At 41.7% G+C, this 27,096-nt stretch overlaps 1 protein-coding gene across 3 annotated transcripts; it reads right to left on the reverse strand.

Annotated features, from left to right (window-relative positions):
* Positions 1-244: 244 nt before the first annotated feature.
* Positions 245-27,058, reverse strand: LOC116054341 (semaphorin-4G-like). 3 transcript variants are annotated; one of them, XM_031305869.2, is made up of 17 exons: positions 26,713-27,058; positions 21,553-21,855; positions 16,179-16,327; positions 13,272-13,334; positions 13,046-13,144; positions 12,754-12,847; positions 12,561-12,674; positions 11,688-11,842; positions 10,582-10,757; positions 7,962-8,106; positions 6,959-7,181; positions 6,131-6,246; positions 5,890-6,044; positions 5,464-5,522; positions 2,435-4,954; positions 1,803-2,203; positions 245-1,188 (listed from the first exon to the last, which is right to left on the reverse strand). In XM_031305869.2, exons 2-15 carry the CDS (start codon positions 21,698-21,700, stop codon positions 3,945-3,947), a joined length of 2,706 nt encoding a protein of 901 aa, XP_031161729.1. In that variant the 5' UTR covers positions 21,701-21,855; positions 26,713-27,058; the 3' UTR covers positions 245-1,188; positions 1,803-2,203; positions 2,435-3,944. The 3 variants fall into 3 exon arrangements, with proteins under 3 accessions (XP_031161729.1, XP_035848152.1, XP_031161722.1); XM_035992259.1 differs by lacking the exon at positions 1,803-2,203 and having other exon boundaries at positions 21,553-21,860; positions 26,727-27,058; XM_031305862.2 differs by lacking the exon at positions 1,803-2,203.
* Between the last annotated feature and the right edge of the window lie 38 nt (positions 27,059-27,096).

Consider the following 27,096-nt stretch of genomic DNA (forward strand, 5'->3'; position numbering starts at 1 on the left):
AGTTGGATCTCAACCAGTCCTAGGACATCAATATTTTCCGTACCACTCTGTGCCGTGCTGTTTTACAGCCAGTGCTGCAGGAGCTCAGGCCTGCGTCCAGTAACAATGCAGAAGCCAACTTTTTTCCCCGAGTGTCTGACAACATTCACCAGCTCATACAATATGCTCAGCCTCCTCTTAGATACAAAATACCGGTCTCATCTACCTATCTTCTACCTATGTGAATGATGAGGCGAGGAAGAGGTTGAAGTACAAAGTTTTATTTTAACTCTTTATGACTGAAATGTGAAAGAACCCACTTTTTTTGTGTGTCAGTTTAGTAAAATAATTAGCTGTGTGCACAAATGGGGGGGGGAACATGCAAATAGAGATCAAAACTCATAAGTGGCCATTACAGTGACAGATAAACTGAAAGATCCCTAATTAATAGGTTAGAGTGAATACGTACATTGGTGTATTTTATTCCTATTAGTAGGTTATACATATTAAATTATGTGGTGCTGGTACAGCCTCTGCATGCTTTTGGCTACCGTGCTTCTATTTATTACATTTTGTGCAACACAGGCAACTTGTGACCCCCTTGTCAGGAGGGTGTCTCACAAGTAGCACCTAAACAGCAACATTGACATTAACTTCCAAAAGAGAATGTACAAAATAAATATGTTTCTTTTTTTAAATCTTTTCTTCTGGTTTTGCAATAAAATGGGCTCAACGTTTTTATAAAAACATCAACCCTTGGCACTTTTCATTAATATTAAGATGAGTCCTTGTTGTTTTTTTTAGACTTAAAGAAAAAACAGCAGTGTCAAAATATAATTCATGCAGCAAGTGTGAGAATAAAATCGTTATACGTTGAGTTTGGTCTACAAAGTTTGCATCAAACAGACGATGCTCTCTGCACACAAAGAGCCGCTGAAGAACAACCGTTGCTCGATAAGACACTGCAGCCAACAATTTTCATTCCAGTTGTGGGGAAGCAGAGCTGGAGGTTCAGAGACTCTCATGCTGAAGCCCTTATCCAGCTTCTCTTTCTCTTCTGGCTCAGCTGTCCACTAATGATGCTGAATGTCATTTCACTGCTCATTAAAAGAACATCTGCAGCGGGTCTTGCCACCTGACGCTAGTGGAGACATGGTGTCCCCGAGAATGAAATTAAGAGAAACTCAAACTGACCTATGCACATCAGACCTGCAATGAGAAAGGAGAGTAAAAATATTCAGGTATACAGTAAGTGTCTCCATTGTATGTTATTTTAAAAGCATTACAGCATCAGATCTACTATATGTGGCCTGGGCTTTTTCAAACAGTATTTTCAACACACAAGTATTAACATTTAACTACCACTCAGTTTACGTGTTTTTGCAGGAGTATGGAATGAAAACGCCCCATTATCGTGTTCACCTTCTCTTGTGCTTTGAAATGAGGTCAAAGGGCTTTAATGAAGGCTTTTAATGTCCAAAGTGTGCAGCTATGACTTCTCCTTTCATGTCTTTGATCAGTGCCACTGACTGGAAAGCCTGGCTTATTGCAAACCACAGCAGCACGTACAGTGTCTCACACCCTGACATCACAGGCTTGTTAGATTCAATCAAATGTGCAGTTAGTGCAAGTGTGCCTAGGAATGCCTTATGGTGGTGTATGAATGGCTATATGTGCATATAAGCATACGATGTATACTTGAGATGTTCTTGCATTTCTATTTTGACATAATACAAAGCCCCAGTCTGACCCTGAGGGTAGAGAAAAATAATTAGAGGCTTGAGAGTGTTTCATGCTGTAAATCTCTAGGGAAGATCTCTAACTCTGTCTCTTCTCTCCCTCCTTCAGCAATAAGGTCAGACGAGTGTTTAATTAATGCTGCCCTCTGACAGAAGATCAACAGGCGGATGCAGCAAGAGGACACTGATAAGGAAAATAAACAGTGTGATATTGAATGACCAAACTAGTCTAAAGATGAACTTGTGATGTAAGTGAAAAGAAGACAAAACTGCAAAAGAAATGTCAAGAATGAAACTGAGAGCCATAGAGAGTCAAGCATGAAGCTCCTCCGTCACCCTGATTTCTAGAAATTAAGCCTTAGTTTGTTTAATGCCATCAATGGTTGGGTCCCTCACGTAAATGAAATATGCTGTTTGAGGTGATACAGTACATCTGTGTATCAGACTGTAGCAGATGTTTTCATTCGGGCATCTCTGAACCTAAACTGTTGCACAAATCACAAACAACCCAGCAGTCAGATCAACAAGCTGTTAGCGTACAGATGGATTTCAATCCAGTAAACTGAGATAACATTGTGCTGCCAATGTTCTGCATGCATCCAGTCTTTAAAACACTGGTGCTGTGACCATGCAACTCCATGATCTATTATTTTAAGTGCTTGTTTGGCAAAGTGCCTGTGTAGGACAGGTGTTGGTAAGATATAAAAATGATTTACCTTGGATTTTTTTGGCAGTCTGTCATTCTGCATTAAGATCTCATGCAGGGTGTTACTCAGCGGTGGATTGAGGCTCAGCTGAGACGCAGTCAGTGTTTTCCTTCTAAACCACTCGTGTCAAACGAGGTCCAGCAGACAAAGCTGTAGCCTTCACTGCTGTAGCTCTTCATACTGAGAAACGACCAATCAAAAAGCGCCTCCAGCCTGCTGGTTGTTGACAGGTTGCAGAGTCAGATTCTATAATAGTGTCTTTTACCCTTCCCGAAGCGCTTTAAAACGTGCATTAAAATCAATAATACGGTCATATTTTCTTCAGGTTGTCTATTAACACTTGGTGAAATAATCATTATTTAATATTCCTTCAATTATGTAAAGGTAAAATAACATTATTTTCTTGTTTAATCTTTAATATCTTATGAATTTGTAGGAAGAGCAGACATGAGTTATACGTTAAAATAAAGGCCAACATAAGGCTTCACCCTTTATAACCATTTATGATGAACTGTGAGCCTCAGCTGCAGCTGTAAAGTACATTTATGCATATTTGTGTTTGCAAATATTGTAACAGTAGTCAAAGGTTTACCTGCATATCAGGTAAGTACTAACAAACTGTTCATTGTGGCAGTCAAAAGTTATTGATTTAATTTCTTACCATTTTTAACACATGTAAATGGCTATTTGAATTATTAATATAGTCATTCATTAATGATTAAATAAGGTACATTATGTCATTAATGATTCATATAAAACAATGGAATAAATGAATACATCTTCAATTACTTAACTCCAAATAATGGTTAATAACAATATTAAATAATGATTAGTTCACCATTTCTTAATGATGGCTGGTGTAAAGTGTTATGTGCAGTTATGAGTTACTGTTTGTTGTTGTTTGTTGGTTATCGCAATTGATTAAGTCATTATTTAAAGTGAAAACATTGCAAACCAAATTCCCTCGCTCACCACGTCAAGCCCCCCTTTAAAATGTATAAAGTGTGAATGTCATGTTTTAAAAATGCATAGGCCATCTGTGCACTTGTCAGTGCAAACCAACTTTGGCTAGCTGCCCTCCAGTTTGAATCGAGCCTTCACATGTATTTATATTCCCATGGGGCTCCGCGGTGGAATCTGTGTGTCCCGCTTTGTGCTTTGTCAGCGATCAGAGATCTTTCTGTGGCTGAGATCTCAGCCCTGATACTTGGATCATATTACAGACTGACTGGGCATGATTTAGGTGAGGTAGATTGCACTTGCTTTCCACTTCATGCTCGGTCCTTCACTGGCATTTCTCATTCTCACGTTATGCATTGGGCAAATTGGGAATTTATGTTGACAAGCAGCTCAAAAGTTAAAAAAACAGAAATGTCTCAATGTGGACTTGTAAAAAAAATCCAAAGTAAAGAATGAAGTAAAGACTCTCATTGCTTTAGTCCAATGAGTCTCATGAGAGGCACTTCAGTACCAGGTAAGAACACAGCAGTCCTCCCACCACAGGGGGAGCTACATCTCTCTACACAGAGCTCTCGTCCGGCCTGGGCAGCAGCTGAGTGTGCTTCCTCTTCTCTAAGATCCTGTTGAGCTCCTCGGCAAAGGAGTAGCAGAGCGGTGATGTGCTTTCAGACTCACTCTGCCTCAGCAGCACATAGCTGTTGCCGTTCATCCTCCTCAGGACGCTGGGCAGCGTGGCCGACAGCCCGTTGGGGAAGTCACACTCTGGAGAGGGATGTTGTGGGGTTGGTGGGAGAGGAGGGGCCGGGGGAGGAGGCTCCTTATTGGATGATGGGTGACCCTCACCGGGGACGATCTGGAGGAAGCCTCCGTCCTGAATGTCGCCGTTGTGCTGTTTTGAAACTCCATTACAAATGCCGTTGCCGTTACAGTGGCTTGAGATGGTCTTCAGCTCCATGTGGGAGGAGTTTCTGTGCTGTTTTCTGTGCCTGTTCTGCCTCTTACTGTTCGGGAAGGCAGAAGCTGCGGCTCGTATTGAGTACTTCCCTCTGTTGCCCACTCGCAAGCAGACGCCCACATAGATAAGGACCACGGTGAGGACCACACACAGGCCTCCAAGGATGGTGATGAGGGACAGATACATGGCCTCCATGTTCCTGGGGGAGAGCAGCTCTGAGTGGGGGAGGTGAGGGGCCGGGGCTGGTGGCAGGGGCCTCTCAGGGGAGGGACGCTCAGTGGGTGCTGGCCGGGTGGCAAAGTCACTGTAATGGTCTTCAGTTGGCTCAACAGGTGGGGGAGGGGGCAGGTCCAGGTGGATGGTGATGTTGTAGGTAACTAGGGCAACCTTGATATTGTTCTCAACAGCGTAGCAGGTGTACAGCCCGCTCTGGTCCTGCCGGGCCTCGATGATCAGCAGGCCGTCTGTGCCGGTTCTGAAGCCAGAGTTGAGACCGTAGCCCCGCAGCTCGCCGCCATCCATAGTCCAGAGGGGTGTCGCCAGGTTGGAGCTGAGCTCACACTGCAGCAGCACGTCATCACCCACCCGCACAGAGCGGCTCCGCACGACAATCTCTGCAACATACATATTAATACAATGAGTCTAATTTCACATTAAGTTTAGAGGAAAACTCACAAATTTGACTCTGACTCATTTTATATGTGAATGAATTGTCTACTAAATGTATCAAAGGCTGTCCAAAGATATTGAGGCATCAATTCCAAATCTTTTAATTCCTGCCATCCTTTTAACTTGTACAGGTGAGAACGACAAAGGGGCAGAGATGATGCTACATTTTATCAGATTGAAATTGTGAGGAGATGGCATTTGTCTGCCTTGAATATCAAACAGATTTGTCTCCAGAGATGGCAAAAATGTGATTAAAGAAGGGAGAAGAGGATTTTGCCAACGCAGTGTGCTTAATCAACTTTCAAAGAGGCCTTCATGCCATCTGATGACAACTATGCGTCTTTCGAGTCCTTCCTAACAATCTCTATTTTTAATCTCCCTTTCATCATTCACTGCGTTAAAAGCAAATTTTTTTAGGCAGCAGCACCTAGCTGCAGATGAGATATCTGTGTACCATTTTGTGTATTTTCACATCCTTTGCTGCCCTGCTGGATGTCCTGGATTAAAGTGGATCTGTGAAGAGAGAGAAAACATAACTATATCAGTGCAAAGAATAAACACGTGCTTACTGTAACATAACAAGATATTGAGTATTGTTGGTACGTATACAGAAATCTCTATTTCTTACTATTTCTACTTCTGTCTCATATAATTTGTTGCCTCCATAAGCACTTTCTACTGAGTAAGCAAATCTGTTCAGGTTAAAACAGTACACTGCTGCATTCTATGTTTAGTAGAACAGACAGCATCAACTTTCTGCTTACGCAACAGTTCTGGAAGCTGACACTGTGACAGGGCACTGTTATACTTTAGGTTAGTCAAATCAAACACACAAAAGGGCACGACAGACAGACACACACAGACACACACAGACACACACCTGTCTGCTTGTGCCATTATGTCTACACACTGGGCTCCGTTCCAGGCACAGTGAGGGTCCTTGGCAAAGACACAGTCGTAGCAGGAGGTGTATCTGCGACAGTTAGAGAGGGGAAGCTGCACCACGCCTGATGGAGAGCCCACGTACACACTCATCTGGTGGGGAGAAAGAAGATTTAAATACTGCAGGGCCGAGATTACTCCTTACATGTGTTTGTGCATGGGATGGTCAAACCCACTACCTGTTTTGCAGATAGCAGCAGGTTGTTAACAGGTTGGGGTTCCTCAAACAGTTGAAGCTCCTCGATAATGTGAAGCCGACCCTCAATTTCTACAGCTTTATGTAACCAGCCTTCATCTGATTGACACATACAAAGAGTAGAAACATTAGAATTAAAAAGGACCATACCAACACGCAGTAGCCTGTACTACCAGCAGAATTTAATATGCATTTCTGTATGTTTTCAAAACATATTAGTGTTTTAAGTTGATTTCCTGCCTTTAAGTCAGCCATTGGATTCATTAATTTCAGTATGCAATATACAGTAAATTAATTTGCAATCACTTAAAACTAACACTTAAGATCCACTTTTTCTTATCGTAGTTAAAACATTGTTGAGTGCGAGTGAAAATGCAGCTATAGTCTGTGCTCTCAAGAAGGTTCAGACATCCAAGATGTGGAGTTCTCTCACAAAAACAATGGTTTTAATGCAAAAAACTAACTAAATTCCACTTGTCCTATTCACGTTGTTTCTTTAAATTTTTTTGTCTTGTGGGTTGGATTCTCTGAAAACCTGTAATGCGTTGCTGTACAAGCCACTTAAGCACATATTTGTGTTTGGTAAATTGTTTGTTTTGTTGATTTTGGCAGATTTTGCTACCTTTAAAGTAAGACAGGCCCCCTGTTTCCGGTATAACTAACTGTCTCTTGGCTGTACTGTAGGTTCATATTTAGTGAACAGACATTAAAGTCAATCTTCTGATTTAACTTTCGACAAGTATTTTCTAAAATGTCGAACTATTTCTTTAACAGATTGCACAATTAATACCTTACATGAACTTATACACACCTGTGCCCAAGTACAATACATGGTATGTTTTTCCATCCAAGCCTTGGATCATGTGTACGGCCATGTGTGTGTAGTCTGTAGTCCGCCTAAACAAAAGGGGACGTCTGTCTGATGGTTGGACCTGCTGGGACATCAGAGGATGCCTCCTGACAAAATTCAGCACATCATCAGGCAGAGAGGTGGAGAAGTTTATGCCCCTGGCCCTCAGAGCGTCTGTTATACACTGTAGGAAAAGAAACCAAAAAGAGCGATGAGAGAAGGGACAGTGAGCAAGTAACAAGGCACGATGTGGGCTGCAGGGCAAAGAGAGACATTTTTGGCTCATTTGTAATTAAGTTCTCTGTAAATAGAGACGGATAGTGGAAGGCAGAGAGGATGTCACAAGGCTTAGCGAGATGGTCTGCAGGGAAAATTAAGGGATCATGAAGAAAATGCGAGCCTGTGGAAGATAGTGTTTGGGGAAAATGCTACTTTTCACATGACAACAATGAGCCTGTGTGAGTTCAGCAGTCAGCTTGAGCTGACATGTGGGCGACTCAGCTCTCTCTGCACCTGACTAAGGGAACAACTTCCCTTCAACCAACTCCTCTAAGAGGCTTTCATGCTCCCAAGTTAAAGCCCTTGACCGCGTCTCCTTTCTGTTTAATAGCAATGTTAAAATTAAGTCCTACAAAGTGTTGAAGTGACACTACAGTGATAACGTCTGCCCCTGCCGCACTAAGCCATTGTCGCCAAAGCTACAGGCTGGAGTTAATCGCCATGGAAATGGGTTTCAGTGACATAAGCTGCTTGTGTTTTGAGCCTCATCGTTGAGGCTGCCACACTCTATCATTTCCCCTCCATCTCTTCTCATGCATCTTTACTTTGCATCAGTTTCATCTGCTCTCTGTTGTGGTTTTCTGGTTTGAGTCCTTGAGGCCAAGAAAGAGGAGACATTGTTTCTGGGCTTCTTCTTTTGTTTAAGAGAGGGCAGTAGTGCCTGTCTGTGTGCATGTGTGTTTACCGTTCCAGGTCGTGGGTCAGGGATCTTTCCAGTGTATTCTTTCCACTTAAAGCCAGAGTCCTGGTTCTCCATGTAGGGTCCTTGAAAGGCCTCTTGGACTTCAGACAGAGAGAACCGACACACTGCAGAGGCCTTCACGTTTTTCCTAAAGACACACACACACACACACACACACAGTGAGACAAAAAACAGAGCACAGGCCATGAACAATAACAGCAGTAAACCCAGTGTTGCCATAGGGACAGCAGTAGAAGTATAGTAGATCCGTGGCTCACCTAAAAGATGGAAAGAGACAAATGGGAGGAAAGCACATGGGACGGGAGAGGGGATAAGCACTGTCAGAGATAGTACAAAGATGATTAGAAGTCATACGTCTCTGAAAAGAGTAGGAGGGAAGGAGGAGAGAATTACAAAAATGGTTTCATAAAGGTGTAGTAGGAGTTAGAGACAAGAGAGGTAGAGCTCAAGAGGAGACAGCAGCATCCCAATAACAAAAACAGTTTGTTTGTGTTTTCCACACCACAAAATGCATTGCTTTGGCATGACATTCCCTTTTCAGCCGATACATCCTTGCAGTGAATGAACCACGTTAAAAAGTGGAAACTACTTTGTACAAAGGGCCATTACAGTTATTAGTGGTGTCAACAATAATCGATTCGGCAATGCATCGCAATGCGGGGCATGCACGATTCAGCATCGATGCGGTTAATTTTCTGGCCTTGAGTGGACAATAAAGTTGTGAAGTTTCAATTACTTCCGAGGGCATAACAACAACAATCAAGATGGCTGAGGCAGAGGGAGATGACCGCGATAGACGGGTATTAAAAACACACCCAAAGCTTGGAAAGCGGACATCTGGGCACATTTCGGATTCTACGAAGTTAATGGGAAACTAGACAAGACTTATGCGGTGTGTAAAACCTGCCACACTAAAATCAAGCACGTTGGAAATACAACTAACTTCACGAACCATGTTGATCGTTGGCATCCTGAGTTGGCTTCAACAACAACAACAACACAAAAAGTCGACACATCCCAGCCAAGAATTGACGAGTCGCTAGTGTCAAAGTTGCCACACAACTCCGAGAGAGCAAAGAGGATCACACGATCGGTGGCATGTTTCATAGTGAAGGACCTATTAGGGATAGGAATAGGATCCCCATTCTGTGGTAGAAAATGCGGGGTTTCGCCACATGCTTAAAACAATTGAGCCCCAGTATAAGCTACCGAGAAGAGCTACCTTCACTGATTCTGCGCTTCCCGCATTGTACAAAGAAACCAAAGCAAAGGTAATGGAATCAATGTGTAAAGCCAGTCGTGTAGCCATTACAAGCGACGCCTGGACTTCAGTCGCAACAGAGTCCTATGTGACCATAACGGCACATTATATTAGCGAGAATTGGCAGATTGTATCACATGTGCTGCAGTCACTGCTGGAAAAAGTTGGCTGTTATTGCTCTATTTAATTTCAAATGGTTCTAAAGCAGAGAGAAGAGAAACATTTCTCATTCAAAGCACTGAAAGCAGTGATTTATGTTTTCTTTTTCAGGTTTGAAAATGCCATATCCAATACCCTGTACCATTACATTTTATTTTATTTAATGACATTTATGTCAAAGACACAGGAGAGTGATAATACACACATAGCACCCAATAAAATCTATTGTTCAATATCCGACTGCTTGTATTGCATCATGACTGATGAAAAATTTGCCTTGTTGTGTGCAGTAGAATTTTGATGCATCGCAATGCATCGTAGAATCAAATTGAATCGTTACCTGGTGAATCGTAATCGAATCGAATTGTGAGGGCAGTGCCAATGCACACCCCTAACAGTTATAATCTTTAAGATTTTCCTAAAATTAAACACCATTTTTTATACTGTTAATAGTTAGCATTTTATCTGCAATAGCCATTTGATATATTGACATTCAGTAATTACTTCTCTGTATAGTGGTTGTTTTTTGGATAACATTACAGCCTCACTGTTACCTGTCCGCTCTCTTTACACCGTGTCAAAGCTGTATTTACTGCTAATGCAAACTATGCAAAGGGATAATGCAATGGGACCAACATTAGTGCCCTGCTGTTGTGTGGGAAACTACTTGCGCCATGTGCAGCAAAAAATCTGATCATGGTTGCAATTATTTATGCCTGACTTCTTTATTTAAACAACAGGAGTTTGGTTGGTTGTGCTGTAAAAGGATTCCCCAGTTGCCCTTGTGTTGTATTTCTGACAAAGTAGCTGCTCAGCTGGGTATTTGCCCCATTATTAGACTGCACTCGCTGTTACCACGGTAACCACAGGTGTCACCAAATCCACCAGGACTGAAATCTTATGGACTACAACTTTAACTTCTTTTAAGCCAATCTAAATCTGCATGTCTAATTAATATTCTCTCCTCAAACTGCCCTACAATTCCTCCATCTAACTTCTTTTTTTTTTTTCACATCGTTTGGATAAAAAAGTTCTCCTCTCTTTCAGCTTGTCCCTTCCTGTCTTCTTCGACTGCCTCAATGTATTGATTGCTGCCTTTCATCTTTATCTCCCTCATTTACATATGCATCCTCAAAGTCCCTGTCAGTCAGAGACCTTGACAACACACAAGTTCCCACTCACCACTCGAGGCCGAAGATGCCGTAGAAGAGCGTGTCCTGCGGCGTGAGGCCAGGCATGACAAACACGCTGCGCAGCATGTTGAAGTGGAAGTCGTATTCGGGCAGAGAACATGTCAGCCTGGCCTTGAGGAAGGAAGTCCACCGTTTCTGGAGAGTTAAACGGCCTCCCCGGTCCCCCTGAGGGAAGAAGGGTGGGAGAGAAAGGAGAAAGAGGAGGGAGATGAGAGGGTCATATGAGGTAAGGCCTGGATAAATGAAAAACCGACTGAACACCCGGCTCAAGGCGGCACACAAGGGGAAGTGAACCTCCTAAAGAGTGCAACAGATGGCATGGGAGAGCAATAACGATACTTTTAATAAGATTATGGGTTCCCATAGGTAAGACTCCCCACTGTAATGTACAGATTTGTATGTGTGTGTGTGTGTGTGTGTGTGTGTGTGTGTGTGTGTGTGTGTGTGTGTGTGTGTTTTTGTTCCTCAGCAAACTGCAGCACATCTTAAGGTTAAAAAATTCTTGACAAATTCACAATGGAAAAGCTTGACTCAAGGCCATGATGATTTTTGAAATCCAGCAACTGACATCATCTAGCCCTTTGATTTTAACTTTTAAATGTATTCAGCCTGTGGCAAATTGCAAATGTCACACATGCTGCTGCCCCAAAACATTTCTATTAAGATGAAAAAACAAATATGCTTCCAAGCTTTCAAGGAGAGAACTTGTGAGCTGACTTTAAGGTGCCACAGTAGAGAACAACAAGGTTATTACACTGTACAGTTAGCTCTCACTATTCTTAACTCCTTCCTGGGCAGCATGAAATGTAAATCCACATTTTAGGCATCAGAGGATGCAAAACAGTCCGCCTCTTCCTTGCAGTCATCCATCCCTCTCACTTGGAGCCAAACTGACTCTGCAACCCATTCATCAGCTACACAGTCTGCTCTTCTAATCACCCTGGGGCCTTGCGACAAATGCATTCCCCATCCAGCACCTCATCTGTTATAGCACCCTCTCCTATCATCAACCAAGACTTCACTCAAGCTAGTCTGATGCAAGGCTTCACTCCCAGTTGTAAATCATATCCTGCATCTTTTTAAATCTGCACTCACCTTACAAACGCGCGCCACTCGGGCCACCCGGCTGTGGCTGTAGGTTGTGGTCTGCTCCTGGCTCCTCTCAGTGAAGAAGTAGTAGATCTTATCATCATCACCGGTGCTGCTGCCCAAACTCTCCCTCACCAGTGTCGAGCCCACGAAGTCTGCCTCTGTAATGGGGGAGAAAAAAGAATGAATGGAATGAAACTGGGTATAGTAGATGTCCTGAGCAAAAAAAGTTACGTAGTATTCTTCCTGTCCACCTGAGGTGAAGAAAGGAATGGCAAACACAGATGGTGAAATTGAAAAGTCAAAAAAGGAGATGATGTTAGGATGCTTCAGTTATCTGCAAAACATCATGTTTTGAGTAATTTAAACCGAAAACCAGGTGTCTGGAGGAATATATTAACAACACTAGGAGTCTACAGTCATGCTAGTGGCTCAAAACCGCAAATGTCAACCTCATGGTGATACTAAAGGAAAAGTCTGGGGATCATCAAAGACACAAGATAAATTGTCTGGGAACCATGAATGTCTGTACAAAATGTCATGGCAATGCATGCAGTAGTTGTTGAGATATTTTAGTCTGGACCAAAGTGTTGGACAGACCGACTGGGATTTAACACAGAATTGTCAATGCATGCAAAACTAAGTTGTAATGCTTTAAGAATTAGTGGAGCAATCAGTATGAGTCAAAGTTAAATAATGCATTATTGATCAACTGGAGCTGATAAAGAATCAGTATCTGAGTTGCTGTGGCTACTTCAGCAGATTAGGTGGGCTTAAACATTGTATTAGCTGGTTGACGGAGAGAAGCTCTGACCACTTAGACCACCCTGCTACCTAAACAGGCTAAAGGGCTTTTATCATTCCAGGAGATTAACCCACCATTCAGCCAACGTGTGGGAGCATCTTCTGTCTTCAGTGTGGGAGACGGAGAGTTGCGGCGGATATCTGGAAAGCTCCTAAACTCGTACTGGGAAGCTGTATACATCTGCTGGTCTGGAGTAAAAGAAAATTAGCACTTTCTTCAGTTTTTAGTAAAACTCTGGAGGTGACTGACAATGGTTGAAGGGCTTACCGATGAGGAGGGCAGTGTAGCCCGTTGTCGGGCCGTAGGGACATTTGTCTTTGCCTTCTTCAGGCTGAGATGACATCACAAACCTCTCCTTATCCTATACAGGACAAAACATTTGGGTAAAGAGTAAGGCATTTAGATCCACCTTGAATCCACAAATGAGGAATCAGGAAAACCCCATATGTATTCAGTAAATGCAAATAGCAAACAGATAGATAAACATTATAGTAAGAAATTAACATGAAATGTATTCAACAACACTGAAAGGGCTGTAATGTGTATTGCATTGACATACTATGTATGCACAGAGGGGACTGAAGGCATGAGTCCCACACATGTAGAGATGAGTCGAGTTGAACGTCTGGAGGAATCGGATGTGATTAAAACACTCAGTCTAGAAAAGGAAGAGAAAGCCGGAAAAGATGGAGAGGAAACGAATATCAATACATACTGTAGTAGAGAACTAAATGCAAAAAGATGAAAAGAAAGAACAGAGGGAGAAAGAGAAATGAAATGCCTACCGTATTGTCTTTTCCCTTGAGCAGACACTGTAGCTTTTGCTCGGGAGAGGCTTCCCACTCAATCTAATACACACCACATAACATACAGCAAGACAGAAAAAGCGCACAAGTTGGATGGTTTAATATCACTATGACTTGCATACATTTTAGCAAAATACTACAGATCTGACAGCAGATGAATGGAGAGTAATCTTCTTGTTGCTTTAATAATTCATATATTTGAAATGTTGACCTCACTGCATCTGAATTTTCATTCATTCATTTTATTATAATACAGGACAACATTAAAAGTAACATCTATTGTGTTGCATTTAAACTGGCCTGCCTCAGTTAAAAACTGGTTTACAGCAGGTTCCTGTTCTGCAGCACATAAAAGACAGAATCACATTACAATACAAAATAAAAATAGAAACAAGACAACAAGAAAACATAAGCAGCTACAAAGACAGCCACAATTTAATATGTTGTTGAACAGCAGCATTTTTATTTTTTAAACTCTTCTTTAACAAAGAAAGTTGTAAGGTGTGTTTAGAGCAGGAGAAGTAGGAGTGCATGCGAGGGAATGTTATGCACACACCAGCAATTATACTTTATGACAGACACCATTGCTGTATTAACATGATAATTAGCATAATAGCTCATCACCAGACTGTCACCAGGTAAGAAACACAGCAGCAGGACAAGTGAAAGAGGATTTTCAGCTTCTATGAGTGTATAAAGAGACGGTCAACTTTAATGGTATTATCCTGCAACATGCAATGGTTTAAAGGTCCTACCACTTTTTGGATGGTTTTATATAGGCCTTCGTGGTCCCCTAATACTGTATCTGAAGTCTCTTTCCTGAAATTCAGCCTTGGTGCAGAATTACAGCCACTAGAGCCAGTCCCACAATGAGCTTTCCTTAGTATGTGCCATTTCTGTGTCTGTAGCTTTAAATGCTATTGAGGAGGAGAGAGGGGGGGGGCAAGGTGGAGGGTGGGGGTGTGGCCTTGACCAACTGCCACTTTGCTTGTTTGCAAGCCATGATGTCTCTCGCTTTCTCATGGGCGGGCCAAATTCTCTGGGCGGGCAAAGCAGAGAAAGGGGAGGTAAACATGCTCCTTATGACCTCATAAAGTGTGTTTTACATTAACCGCAGCCCAGCTGGCGCGCAAATGTGACGTCATGGAATCGGCGTAACCATTTATACCCGCGCTGGTGGTCGCGACACTAGTTACAGTCTTCTCATGAACAGAGGTGGCGCTAATGAGGAAGGGCTACTGACTTTGCTCTTTCTACGGACTAGAAGAAGAAGAAACAACGGCAGAACTGGCAGCAGCATTGACGTCAATGCTTCGATTTGATTTGATGACCTACTTCGTTAGATCAAGCCTTTCATTCTCCATAAAATAACTCATCTTAACCCAGTAAGTTTACAAGAGAGACTTGCAGTCACTCTGAGAGTCCTGGCATCCGGTTGCCCAGGAGCTCGTTCATGCTTCCCGTTTCCGCTTTGTCGCGCACCGCTGAAAGATTTACGTCATTTTGACGTCACGATGGCGCGAGCCACCTTGGCTGCAGCTACTGTAAAACACGCATAAGGAGCAGATTCCAGATCGGCCCATCTGAGCTTTCATTTTCTCAAAGGCAGAGCAGGATACCTAGGGCTTGGTTTACACCCATCGCCATTTCTAGCCACTGGGGGACCATAGGCAGGCTGGGTGAACTCATTAAAGCGTAACTCTCGCCAAAATGCAACCTAGGGTCTTTTTGTGAATGTACCTGAGTCAAACTTTCGTTTAAAAGCATATTTAGGACGGAATCGCCACTTTTAAGATTTACCGTATTTTCATTTTTCGGTCAAATGGCCTTTTAAATGGGAGTCCTAGGGGCACTTTTATGCTAGCCTCAAAATAGCTATTTTTAAAACACTAAGAAGGCTCGACACAACATGAAACTTTGCTTGAAGTATCACCAGGGGCTCTACACCTTAACGAAAGCATTGAGAACATTGTTTGTGTACACAGAGTTTACTAAAAAGAAAGGTTTTGAGCAACTCACTGTAGCTGTTGTTCTTCCGGTCGCCGTCTATCGAGCCAGTCAAAAATAGTCGAGGGAGGAGAGTAAAGATGGAAAACTCCAAAAGCTTAGTTCAATATAAATGCACGGATAATTCGTTGTTTTGTCGTTAGTGAAACACAATATTGACCTTGTAGTTGAAAAAGGAGCCTCATATAAGAATGACATTTCCTCCTATGGAGTCCGTTCATTCGCATTCGGAGATCGACTCTTTTTGACTGGGAAAATGGCGGATAGCATAAACAACAACTGCTAACGTGAGTTGCTCAAAACCTTTTTTAGTTAACTCTGGGTACATCTTAAAAGTGGCAATTCCGTCCTAAATATGCTTTTAAATGAAAGTTTGACTCAGGTACATTCACAAAAAGACCCTAGGTTGCATTTTGGCGAGAGTTACGCTTTAATGTTAAAAAACCTCATAAAGTGAAATTTTCACGCCATGGGACCTTTAAGAACTAGATGCTAACAATGCACTCTAAGGAAATGGAAATAGACAAATGTTGCCAATAGCTATGGATATCATTTATAAGTTATAATCATTAAGATTTCAGTTCTACTTGATTTGGTGACACCTAAGAATATCTTATCTGAAAGGAGTCCCAGAGTTCTAATCAAATTACACATTTATCGATCAGCGTAGGCAGAAAACGTGCTGTCTGCAGCTAATAATATACAATATGCAAGTTTATGCAGCAAGATGCTCCTGTGGTGAAACAGTTTGCCTCAAAATGAAATATTATTGCCTCAAAGAGTTTCTGCATTGTGGAATGCAAATGAAGCTGTGGCAGAGTTAAAGGTATGGCAGCTGAGGAGCACAACATGCAGCAACACAGAAACAAACAAACTCACAGTGAGAACAGAGCTGACTGAAATGTCAGAGGCATTGAGAGCGAATACAGCCCCCCGGGCCCCGACGTAGAGACGCTCACTGTCAGCCTCCAGGAACATGGTGCTGTAGTTGACTGCAGAAGACTGGAAACGTCTGCAGCCCTGGAGACCTGAGAGAGGAGAGGAGAGGAGAGGAGAGGAGAGGAGAGGAGAGGAGAGGAGAGGAGAGGAGAGGAGAATTGGTTGTTAATGAACATGACTTGTGTAAACCCCTGACTGGTTCTGCAATATCCATTTATCAAAACAGCTCCTAATGTTCTTTAAGAAATACAGCATAGACAACAAAGACACCAGACAGGCTGAATCAGAAATTTGATTGGTTACATTTTAGAGATGACACACTGAAAATTAGTAAGAACAAAAAACAGATTTTCTTTTGTTGTTGTACTTCCTCAGATAATATCAGTGGCGTATCCCCAGTGTGAGTATTGGTCAATACAAGTGGTTGAAACAGCCTGATTCTCATTCATAAGGCAACACCCATTACCACCTGGGCATATCTCAGCACAATTACTGTCCTCTGCTGCTATTAATTATGGTCTGTCTCTCTCAACTGTGGGTCAACAAATAATACTTTTCAAAGAAAAAGCATCCTCTGTTCACATTAATTTCATCAAATACTCTATTATAGACTGATTACTGTATTATGTACACCTAAATACAAAAAAAGCTTATATTGTCATCTGGATTTCTATGTGATGATTTGAACAAAATACAATGAAAAAATCCACACTGTTGGATATTCATAAACTAACACACATCTCCCTGAATGCCTTTAGAAAAGCCCACAAATGTGCATAACGTTCTTGCCATCAGAGGTGGGGCATAAGCGTGAGCACTTTTTCAATCAAAACTGACAGCATGAGAATAAAGGGAGGAATAGAAATCTATTCATCTTCTGTGATGGATTTTTCGCTGTATGATTTCCAAACATCAGTGCAAAGTGGTAAGAAGGCCACATTCTTTGATTCTGAGGGAATCGGTTTAAAATCAGAGATTCTTTTTTAGACTGCTAGAAATAAAAATTATTCTATTAAACGATTATACTGTAGCTGCACAGAAAATCACTTCACGTGACCTCACAGTTCCCTGTGTTTAGTCAGAAATGAGGGTCAGATAGAAATGTATTTTCAATTGCTCTGTACGTATATCTGGCACATATTGCAGAATTGACAAATAAAACTGACTTGACTTGAAAAAATACACAATACCTAACAAAATGGGAGAAGCAAGATACATAGCTGCTTCTTGACAGCATTAATATCATTTAAGGCTGCGTATCTACTAACATTCCCTTGCTCATTTTTAGTGCTGAAAATATTCGTCAATTATCAATTAGTTGTCAGACAGAAAGTTTATCACCAACAATTTTTATGATCAATTGTTCGCACCAACCGCCTAATTGCAAGAAGCATGTAACATGTTTAAGAGTCTGCAGCTGATGGAAAACTCATGAGTTTTGCAGGTTAACCCTAAACCATAAACCAAAGTATTGAACAAATTCAAATTTTCACCACTAGGCTATATGAAAAGTCAGAGAACACCAAAGTTGTCAAAACTCATCCTGAGGGGAATAAGTAGATAACCTTTACAGTATGAAATAATCTAGTCTAATTTAAACGGCAAGATCTCTTTTGCAAGATACTATAGACCTTATGGAGACATTTCACTCAAAACCACAAATATATACCACATGGTGGCACTAGAGGAAAATTCTGATTCATCAAAATCAAAAATAGTTCTTTGGTGGACCATTGCTATACATAAGAGCCCCGCTGCTAGCATAAATAAAATGACACATTTGGTGGTTCCAGCATTACAAACTTGCTTTTCTCAGTTTTATATATAGCTGTATATAGCCCTGACAAGAAATTAAATTACAACCCCACATTGGACAATAAAAGCCAAGGGATTATGCTTATCCTACATAGCTCTCCTGAGGAAGAAGAAGATAATGAAAAGAGGCCCTACACAACATCAGATTTCAGAGATCCACTTCTGCTTAATGTGGGTTTCTGTTGTTCAAGGTTGTATTGCTTTGTGTGCATGTCCCCCGTCCAGTTTTCCAGGCTATATTGGGATACATCTGTTTTGACAGGACAAGATACTAATGACGTTCACTCATACAAACACTCAGCAAAGAGACATGCTGTACAGCACATGTACACACGCTTAATCGACAAGTCATGAAAGTTCTAAACATACTATCTAGCCGGACTCCTCTTAGCTTGGGGTAAACATGACACCACGGACACACACGGACACACACGGACACACACACACACACACACACACTCTAGGCATGCTATAACCACAACAACATCTCCACAAGACAACTGTGATGTGACCAAACATTGTTGTCACTTGTGGAAAAATTACAGCAAAGTTGTAATTTATTGTCTAATTAAAATATCTAACGTGACTCATGCTGAGCAGGTTATACTACCAGCTGGGGTGGAGTGCTGACAGCAATTAAGAGCCATAGAAATCCACTTTTCCTGCCTATTGATGAGTACTGTAGCTCAAATCGGCCAAAGTGTCAGACTTCCTGCATCCTCAGCCACTCCACTTCCCCACCGAAGACTGCATGGTTATCAAGTAAGCTGCCATTAAGATTCCAATCAGCTGCTGCAAAACACAATCCACTCTGCTTACTTCAGCAGCAGCAGTCAGTTCCCATCCCAGACTGCTCCTGGGTGATCAGGTGTCAACTTTACCTCACTCATCACATCATCAGCAGGAGGAAGAAGAGCATTACCTGTATGGGATTTTCAAAACAATAGCTTTTCCTACATGATACAAGTGCTTCATTGTGAGCGAAGACAATGCATTACAGCAGAGGCAACACCTATGTTTCCTCTGAGTAACCTGAGCAATAGGACACATAATGCCTGACAGCTGGAACCAGGTAACTGAAAACAACCTCTCTTGAGAGTGTGACGCAGCAAAGAAAGATTTAGTAACTATCATTGGCAGCACATTTTAGCCTCAGCTTACAAGATCGTGCGAGAATAGGCACGTTGGATTAAAGCTATTAGGGAGAGAAAAAGAGCAAGAGAGGCAGATAGAGAAGCCCAGATGATATTATTTACTGAGCAAACACTTGGAGGGACCTCAGCTGATCAGCACAGTACACAGTGTTCAGGGACACACACAAGCACACACAAGCACACACAAGCACGCACACACACACTTTTGTCAATTCAAACCAAACCAGTAAACACGGGCTGATCCCTGGTCATGACAATACATAGGATCTGGGTCTCAACCCGGGAGCAATGCATATCAATTACCTCACATGCTAGAGGTGGGCGGGGGAGAGGGGGGGGTTACACATGATATTCAGTCAACAACTAACGTTGTCACGTACTCCAGTCGAGCTTTACGCCACCAGTTTTGTACAGTAGGCTCTCTGCAGCCTGCAGTTTGAAATGCTCCATGCTGCAGAGATGTGCGCCGTGAGCTAAAGCGGAACAAGAGAGAAATACAGCTTATTTTATGATTTCTTTTCACAGCGATTGCGTTCTAAAGTACAAATAAATAACCGTCAAACGCTCAGATGGTTTAGTGGAGACAGGCAATCTTATGGTTTCATTCTCCTCCTCTGCATTTCATTCAATGGAGGTGCAGCAGTGAACTTGGAAGTAGGCTACTCTAGTATCGGTTTATGACCATTTCAGGACAAGGGGAGAACATTTCTCTTTGTTTCATAACAATAAATGTAGAGTAAGGCTTTGCTGTCGGCTTCCCCCCCATTTCCAACCCATGACATAATTTGTCCTGCCCCGGTTGTTTGCGACCCTGGTGTGCAAATGACATTGAAATCGACCAGCACACGACCTGCATCCGACCCACCTCTCGACCTAGGTCGTGAAGCTGAATCGATCAACACAATTAACCCTTTCAAACACAAAGTCAATCCTGGTTCAAACCTGGTTGAGTATTCTGACGGGCCGACAGGCAATACTGAATAAACAAAATAAAATCCACCAATTGTAATTCCCTAAATACTTGACAGGTTAAAATCAGTGTGCGTGATTAAAAAGGTATTTAGACGAACACCAGTTTTCATTCTTTTTGACAACCTGCTATCTTTCTCTGTTTTGCCAGCTTTTAGCCTCCCGGCTCCTCAAAATTGAGCACTGGAATTCGTCAACTTAAGAACCATTAACGACGACCCTCCCAAATTCACTTATGGTGATTTGCAATGAGGAGAGAACACAGGTGTGTGTGTTTGACCGTGTGCTTGTGTGTGTGTGCGTGTGTGATTTAACTACCCCACACGTTTGGAGGCTTGGCCTTTAAATTGCTAAGAAACCCAGAGATTAAATGGATTAGAGGTAAGTTTGCATATCAAAATCTTCTCATCAGGAAGAGGGAAGCAAAAGTAACAAAGACTAGAGGTAAAGGCGAGGTGAAGGAATTAAAAGAGGGCAGTGCAACCATGAAAAGTAAAAACTAATAAAGAAAACATTGAGGAAAAAAGACAGAGCTTAGGTGCAAAGGCAGAGAGATGGATGGTAGAGAAGGGAGAGTGGATGAGAGAGTGATAGGGCAGCAGACAAGGAGATAAGTTGTGTAGGAGGACCTGTGGGCAGGCTTGAGCACTAACCGATGATTTACAAAAACTGAGATAAAGGTATCAAGAGAGGTTCATAGTAAGAGGAGGAACAGAAGGGAAAAAAAGATGGATAATGAGTGTAAGTAGGTGATGTATTGTGTAAAACACAACTGTTTAGAAAAGGGAAGGGGAGAGGAGGGATATTGTTCTACAAGTAGAGCATAAGAAGTGAATTTGGCCAAGAGTCAAGGTGGAGACGTGAGAAAATGTCTTTCACAGGTCTGTGTATCAACAAATAAAGTCCAGGATCAGATAACAGTACTGCTTTAAGGAGAAACACACACACACACTTGCCCACACATGCACAGAAGAAAAATACTGTATACAGCCGTCTTGCGTACTACAACAGTTGTCATGGTTACGCTGCTTCTGAACTACCTACAGTGGTGTCAGTCTCCCTGGATGCTCCGCAGGGATCCAAGTGTAAACCTTCACTCATCTGCCTCTATCTCTGTAAAAACTCAGACTACATGCCATCACTCTCACAAGGTAAATGAATAATAATCACACTAAGAATGAATGTAGGCAAGCTGTTGTATGCGCAAGTTGGTGTGCACACAAACGAGAATGAGAAGAGTGATCCGAGAGTGAGGGAAAAGAGGAAAGAGCTTTGTCAGGAGAGAGTAGAAAAATAAAGAAAACTGAAAACAAGAGAAAGAAGGTGCCACCTGCAATACTACAGAAAGAGACTGAACATAAAAAAAAAGTGCTTACCACTGCTCAACACGGTGACGCGTGGAGTCACATCCAGGTCCAGGGGTGTTCTGAATGGGTAGCCGGCTGTTGCACACACACAGCAGCTCAGCAGCAGCAGCCGCACCGCAGAGGATCGCGCTCCCTGCATCTCCGCAGAGCGTCTCATGGGACACACACGCTCCGACCAGGGTGTATACACACGTGAAGGCACTCACACAAACATATTCACCCTACGACTCACACAAACACTCACTCACTCACTGGCATTGGAAGGCAAGCAGGCAACTTCCTTCACTGTGCTGTAGAAAGGACCGAAGGAACCTGAAAAAAACAAACACAAAACCAACAGTATTAGTAGTCATGTCTACACTGGAAGAAATGTGAAAAGGAAGGGAAGCTGGTGAAGTTGAGTGGCACAGTTCAAACACATTAAATGAGCTTATATGGAGGATTTCACAAGGATGACGACAGAAATATGAAAGAAACACAAAGCACATTTGCTAAATACAATTTTGGGGGCTTTCGTAGATAAATGGCGCTGTATGAGACTGGGACCAGTTCTCCATGTTGCAAAGTCTTGCAGTGTGTGAGCAGCAGCTGCCCAGTCTAAACACATGACTGCAAATATCTTTAACCAAACAATGACTGTCAAACAGAGCTACATGCCGATATCACAAGCAAACACTTGAGGATTTAACAGCGATGTGGAGCAATCCAGATCGATATGGTGTGAAACCAGTTCAAAAAGCAGACGTAGCTGAGCCATATCCACGAGGGGAAGCATTGTGAAATATGATTATCTTCAAGATGTGTGTGTTGCGAATGCCAATGTTGTTCCAGCAGGACAAGACCCTCTTTTTGGAGGAGTGAAGGAAGAGATGGTGAGAGCAGGGGAGGGAGGTTTGTGGCACTATCTTTGTGGGGACCCGTCATTGACATAATGCATTCCCTAGCCCCTTACCCGAACCTTAACCATCACAACTAAATGCCTAACCTTAACCCTTACCCTAATCTTAACCTAATTCTAACCCTACAACCAAGTATTAACCCTCAAACAGCCCTTAAAAATTGTGGGGTCCAGCATTTTGGCCCCACAAGTATACTGGACTCCCGGTTTTTGGACCCCATGAAAACACACACACACACACACACACACACACACAATTGCATAATGAAACAGACAAACACAGTAGCATGCAGGTGTGGATACTAGAGATACTCTACTTACTGTTATTTTAACACTAGGTAGTAACAGTAAGACGGGGAATCACATGACACTGTGATTTTATAACTTTTTACGACACACTGTTCCACTTACAGTACACTAGCACAATGTAAGACTTCATGGACTTCAAGTACTAAGGAAAGTTACATGAATATAGACCTAAGCAAATAATAAGTGTCCATAGATAGAGAATGCCCTGTAGAATATCACTAAAAACTTAAAATCATGGTATCTCCAGGGGGTGGGTGTTAAAGGGTTATTCTACTGGTTTGTTTTCGGTTTATTTAAAAAAAAGACCATAGATGTGGTGTTGCATGTTTTAGTCAATAAACAAATCATATATGTATATACACATGTTATTGCTGAACATTTTACAAAACAATCAATTAATGAATTGATTGATTCATTTTCTATCTTCCTGCTGTCTCCACTGTCTGTGTGTCAAAACAAGGACAAACGGTCCTAGTTTTGCAATTGAATCTGTGTTGGGCCAGCTGCCAAAAAGGTATTGTTGTCAGAAAATAAAACCACAAAGACAATAAGAGAAAGAAGAAAGCGTAAAGTGAATTTGTTTAGTGCTGAAACAATCAACTAATTAGTCGATCGACAGAAAATTAATCAAACATTTGCTGCTTTACAATGTTTTACTCGGTCAATTAAAATACCTTTGGGTTGGGGACTTTGGTTGAACCAAACAAGCAATTTGAAAACGTCTTTCACTATTTTGTGACATTTTATAGACTAAACGAGTATTTGATTAATTGCAAAATAATCACCAGATTAATCAAAGATGATTTCAAATGATCATTATTTGTTAGTTTCTTGCATTAAAAAGATGACTTCTCAGCAGCTGGCTCTAAAGTCTTGGATGTCAGACTTTCCCAGAATACACTGGCAAGAAAGTGTTTTAAAAACCATCCCTGATGGCAAATTCATTATTCTGACAGAAAGGACTTTTGAGATAAAGTAAAGTCAACTAAATATCCACAGTGATGTATTTCAGGTCTCTGCAAAGGGATATTTCTACTGTACTGAAGTGAAATGAAACCAACGGCTAGAAGGTAGGAAATCAATCTAAATGCTTTGGAAATGTTATATGGGGTGAAGAAAAAAAAACTCTGTATGCCTCTAAACCTCAGGATAATCTCAAAACACAGTGAAAACAAGGTTGCTTTTAAGTTCCTGAAATGAAGCCGTTTGGGAAATACCACTTTTTCACTAGTATCAACTACTTTTTAAAAAGGTTTTAACACTCTATCTTGTTCCCAAAATGGCAGATATATATTGGAGACAGTAATGATCTCTTTCAGGATGTGCTACCTCTCCTGAAGCCTGTCAAACACTGTAAAGGTGTGCCAATCGCCCTCCCAGACCCTTAAAAGGTAGCAGAGGAGGTGCACTCAGGGGCTCTTTATAAGTCATTTATCTGACTCATTCACACCAAATCACTCATATGGGCTGTCAGGGTCTATCCTTTCAGTCAGTCAATCAGGCAACCACCAGGGTCCTGATGTGGTCTTATAATCCTGAGAGAAAGAGTCTATCCAGATGGAAATGTTTCACAGGAATATGACGTAAGAGAAAGAAAATGTGAAATAGAGAAAGCAGCGAGCAAGAAGGTAAAATGCTGTCGGAAAGTCCAGCAGCGCAGAGCAAAGAGCCAGTAATTGTGACATTCCAGATTCTCTGTCATCTAAAATCCATTTCTCCTGACTTGCTGAGTACCCTGGACCCCCTAAATGCAGAAGCTTTCAATAGTCAATTGGCCACAGAGAACACCAGTCAAAACTTGGAGCAAATGTAGAAAGAGATGTTGAAAATAAAATGAGGGTTGACCCAGAGGAAATCACAGTGACTCTACCACTCACAACCTAACCTTTCTAATCTGTCTTCCTCCTGATCTCGCTGCCAGCTCTTAGTCCCAAGACATTGATTCACAGAGATGGATTTTATCAGGCAATTATAAAGTGTCTATAAACCTGCCTGAATGGAAGAGATTGGAGCACTGTGGTGACAGCTCCATCAATAGACGATTGTCCCAAAGAACTTAAAACTGTGTGTGTGTGTGTGTGTGTGTGTGTGTGTGTGTGTGTGTGTGTGTGTGTGTGTTTACATGTTTGTGTGACAAATAGTAGAAAAGATTACAGTCAAAGCCATTGAGCTGTTCTTCAACTGAGAGACAGACTGCTTTAAAAACGTTCTTGTTTCACAGACAGACAAAAGGAAGCCAACTGACTTGAACTCTATTTGTTCCCAGTACTGTAGCTTTAGGCTTTACTTTGTACGGTCACTTTGTGAATGTAAGACTGGGCTCTTTAAACCGACAATGGAGATATTCTGAGAACATGACAAAAGGAGACAAAACTGTGAATTGTCAGTGTATTACTGAAATGTTCTTTACCATCATTTATAATTGCGCATAATAGAACCTTAGAACAGCTTATTTGTGTCATTTATTTGAATCTTTCCACTCTCTGGGTTAATGGCAGTCCAATTGTGGTAATGGTTTAGAGTCTAAAGTCTAGAGAGAGAAGTTTAGACCCTCAAAAACCATGATCATTCTCATTTAAGATAACAAGAGGCTTACAGTCAATTCAGACATACCTTAAAATGCTGTTATTTAGAGTATATAACCTAAAATCCCAAATTTGCCTCAAAGGGCTTCCAATATGGACAGCATACAACACCCTCTGTCCTTAGACCCTTGATTCGGTGAGGAAAGGAATCCCTCTTCCAGTACAGACAGGAATCCAATAGATGTTGATAGAAATAAAATATACTAAACTTACGCTGAAGAGAAGCAGAATTACAATATTAGACAAATTGCAAAAAATACAAACATTTATAGGGTATATGGGACAACTTTTGTTATGTTGCATGAACATATAACATGTTTGCAGTGTAGATGTAGCAAAGAGAATACATTTCATTAAGATGTATATGTTTGCTCCGTTTGGACTGTGCTAAATCATTATGAGTGGCTGCAGCTGAATATTGAGTTACTCAAAACTAAAAGCATTGGTGAAGTCATTATAAGGGCACGATTAGAAAGGACCAACATTTGAATATGGTAGAGCTGAAAACCAGTTAAGATCCTTTGAAGAATGAGGTAAAATAAAAAAACAATAGGAAGACAACATCAAGGACACTATCTACATAACAATTACATGCTTTGTGTTTTATGACCACATCTTTACAAATCTTACAAGTGTTTTCTTCCACTTACCATACCAGTACGTCTTGAATTTCTAAAGATTAAGCAGGTAGATAAGCTGGTTCCCTGGGTTTCCCTATCCTGATTAGATCATAGTTACAAAATCATCAGCTTGGACAGGAGATGGCTGATTACCCATCTTTAAAAGATCATGTTCTTAAAGCACCTTCAACATCACCAATGTGTGATGTCTGATTTACTCTAATCAGAGCTGTTCTTGCCACATTTTCTCCATATGACCCCCAGGCTGCAGCTTTACTTGCATGTTGCCCAGTTCGCCCACATCCCTGTTGATAGGCTATCTTACTGATTGAAAGTCAGTCCACCAAATGCAACCCCTGATGAGTTGGCCACAATAGGTCACTGGGTTTTAAATATAGCAATAATTCAATTTTAGACACACACTAATGATGCCAATTCTTGGCTCAGTTGGTGATCTTACACCTGCCTGTATTGGCTCAACTCACAGGCAAATACCCCAATGAAACGTTTAATTACCCCATATTAGAGAATATTTTACAAATAGCATAAGGCGGTCTACCATTGCAAGATTTTAGGATATTAAAAATATACCTCAACGACAAATAATTATACCACACAACTAACTGTATGGCCATAGTAGAAAAATGTACCACAACAAAAATAGGCTACCAAGATAAACTCACTGCTAAGTAAAGGTATTTTATATGGTTGAATCTATAGCAACGGTCGTTTAACGTTAATGTTCAGGGTGCCTTACCTGAATCAAGAGAGTCCAAGAGAAAGATACCAGTATGTACGTTTCCTTGAGCTAAAAATAATCCAAGTGGACTTTAAACGCCGAAACACACTCACAAACACCCACTGAACGAAACACAATACTAAGTGGAACTGACTCGAGGTTCTTCTGCACTCATTCGCCGTCACAGGTGGCCCGCCCTCCCACGACGCTCACTTCTTCGCCTTTTTTCCCCCTTCTCTTCACCGACATCTGAATCGGGTAGTCCGTTCCCTTTTTCCACAAGCTCGTTGTTATTTGATGATGTGACGGTTCCTGGCTCGTTGTACCACTTTTTTTTTGGAGGGGGGGGGGGGGGGGCTTACACGAGCTCCAACCAGCGCGAGGACAGTTAGAATGAGGCAA

The sequence above is a fragment of the Sander lucioperca genome, chromosome 15, assembly GCF_008315115.2.
Source record: "Sander lucioperca isolate FBNREF2018 chromosome 15, SLUC_FBN_1.2, whole genome shotgun sequence".
NCBI lineage: Eukaryota > Metazoa > Chordata > Actinopteri > Perciformes > Percidae > Sander > Sander lucioperca.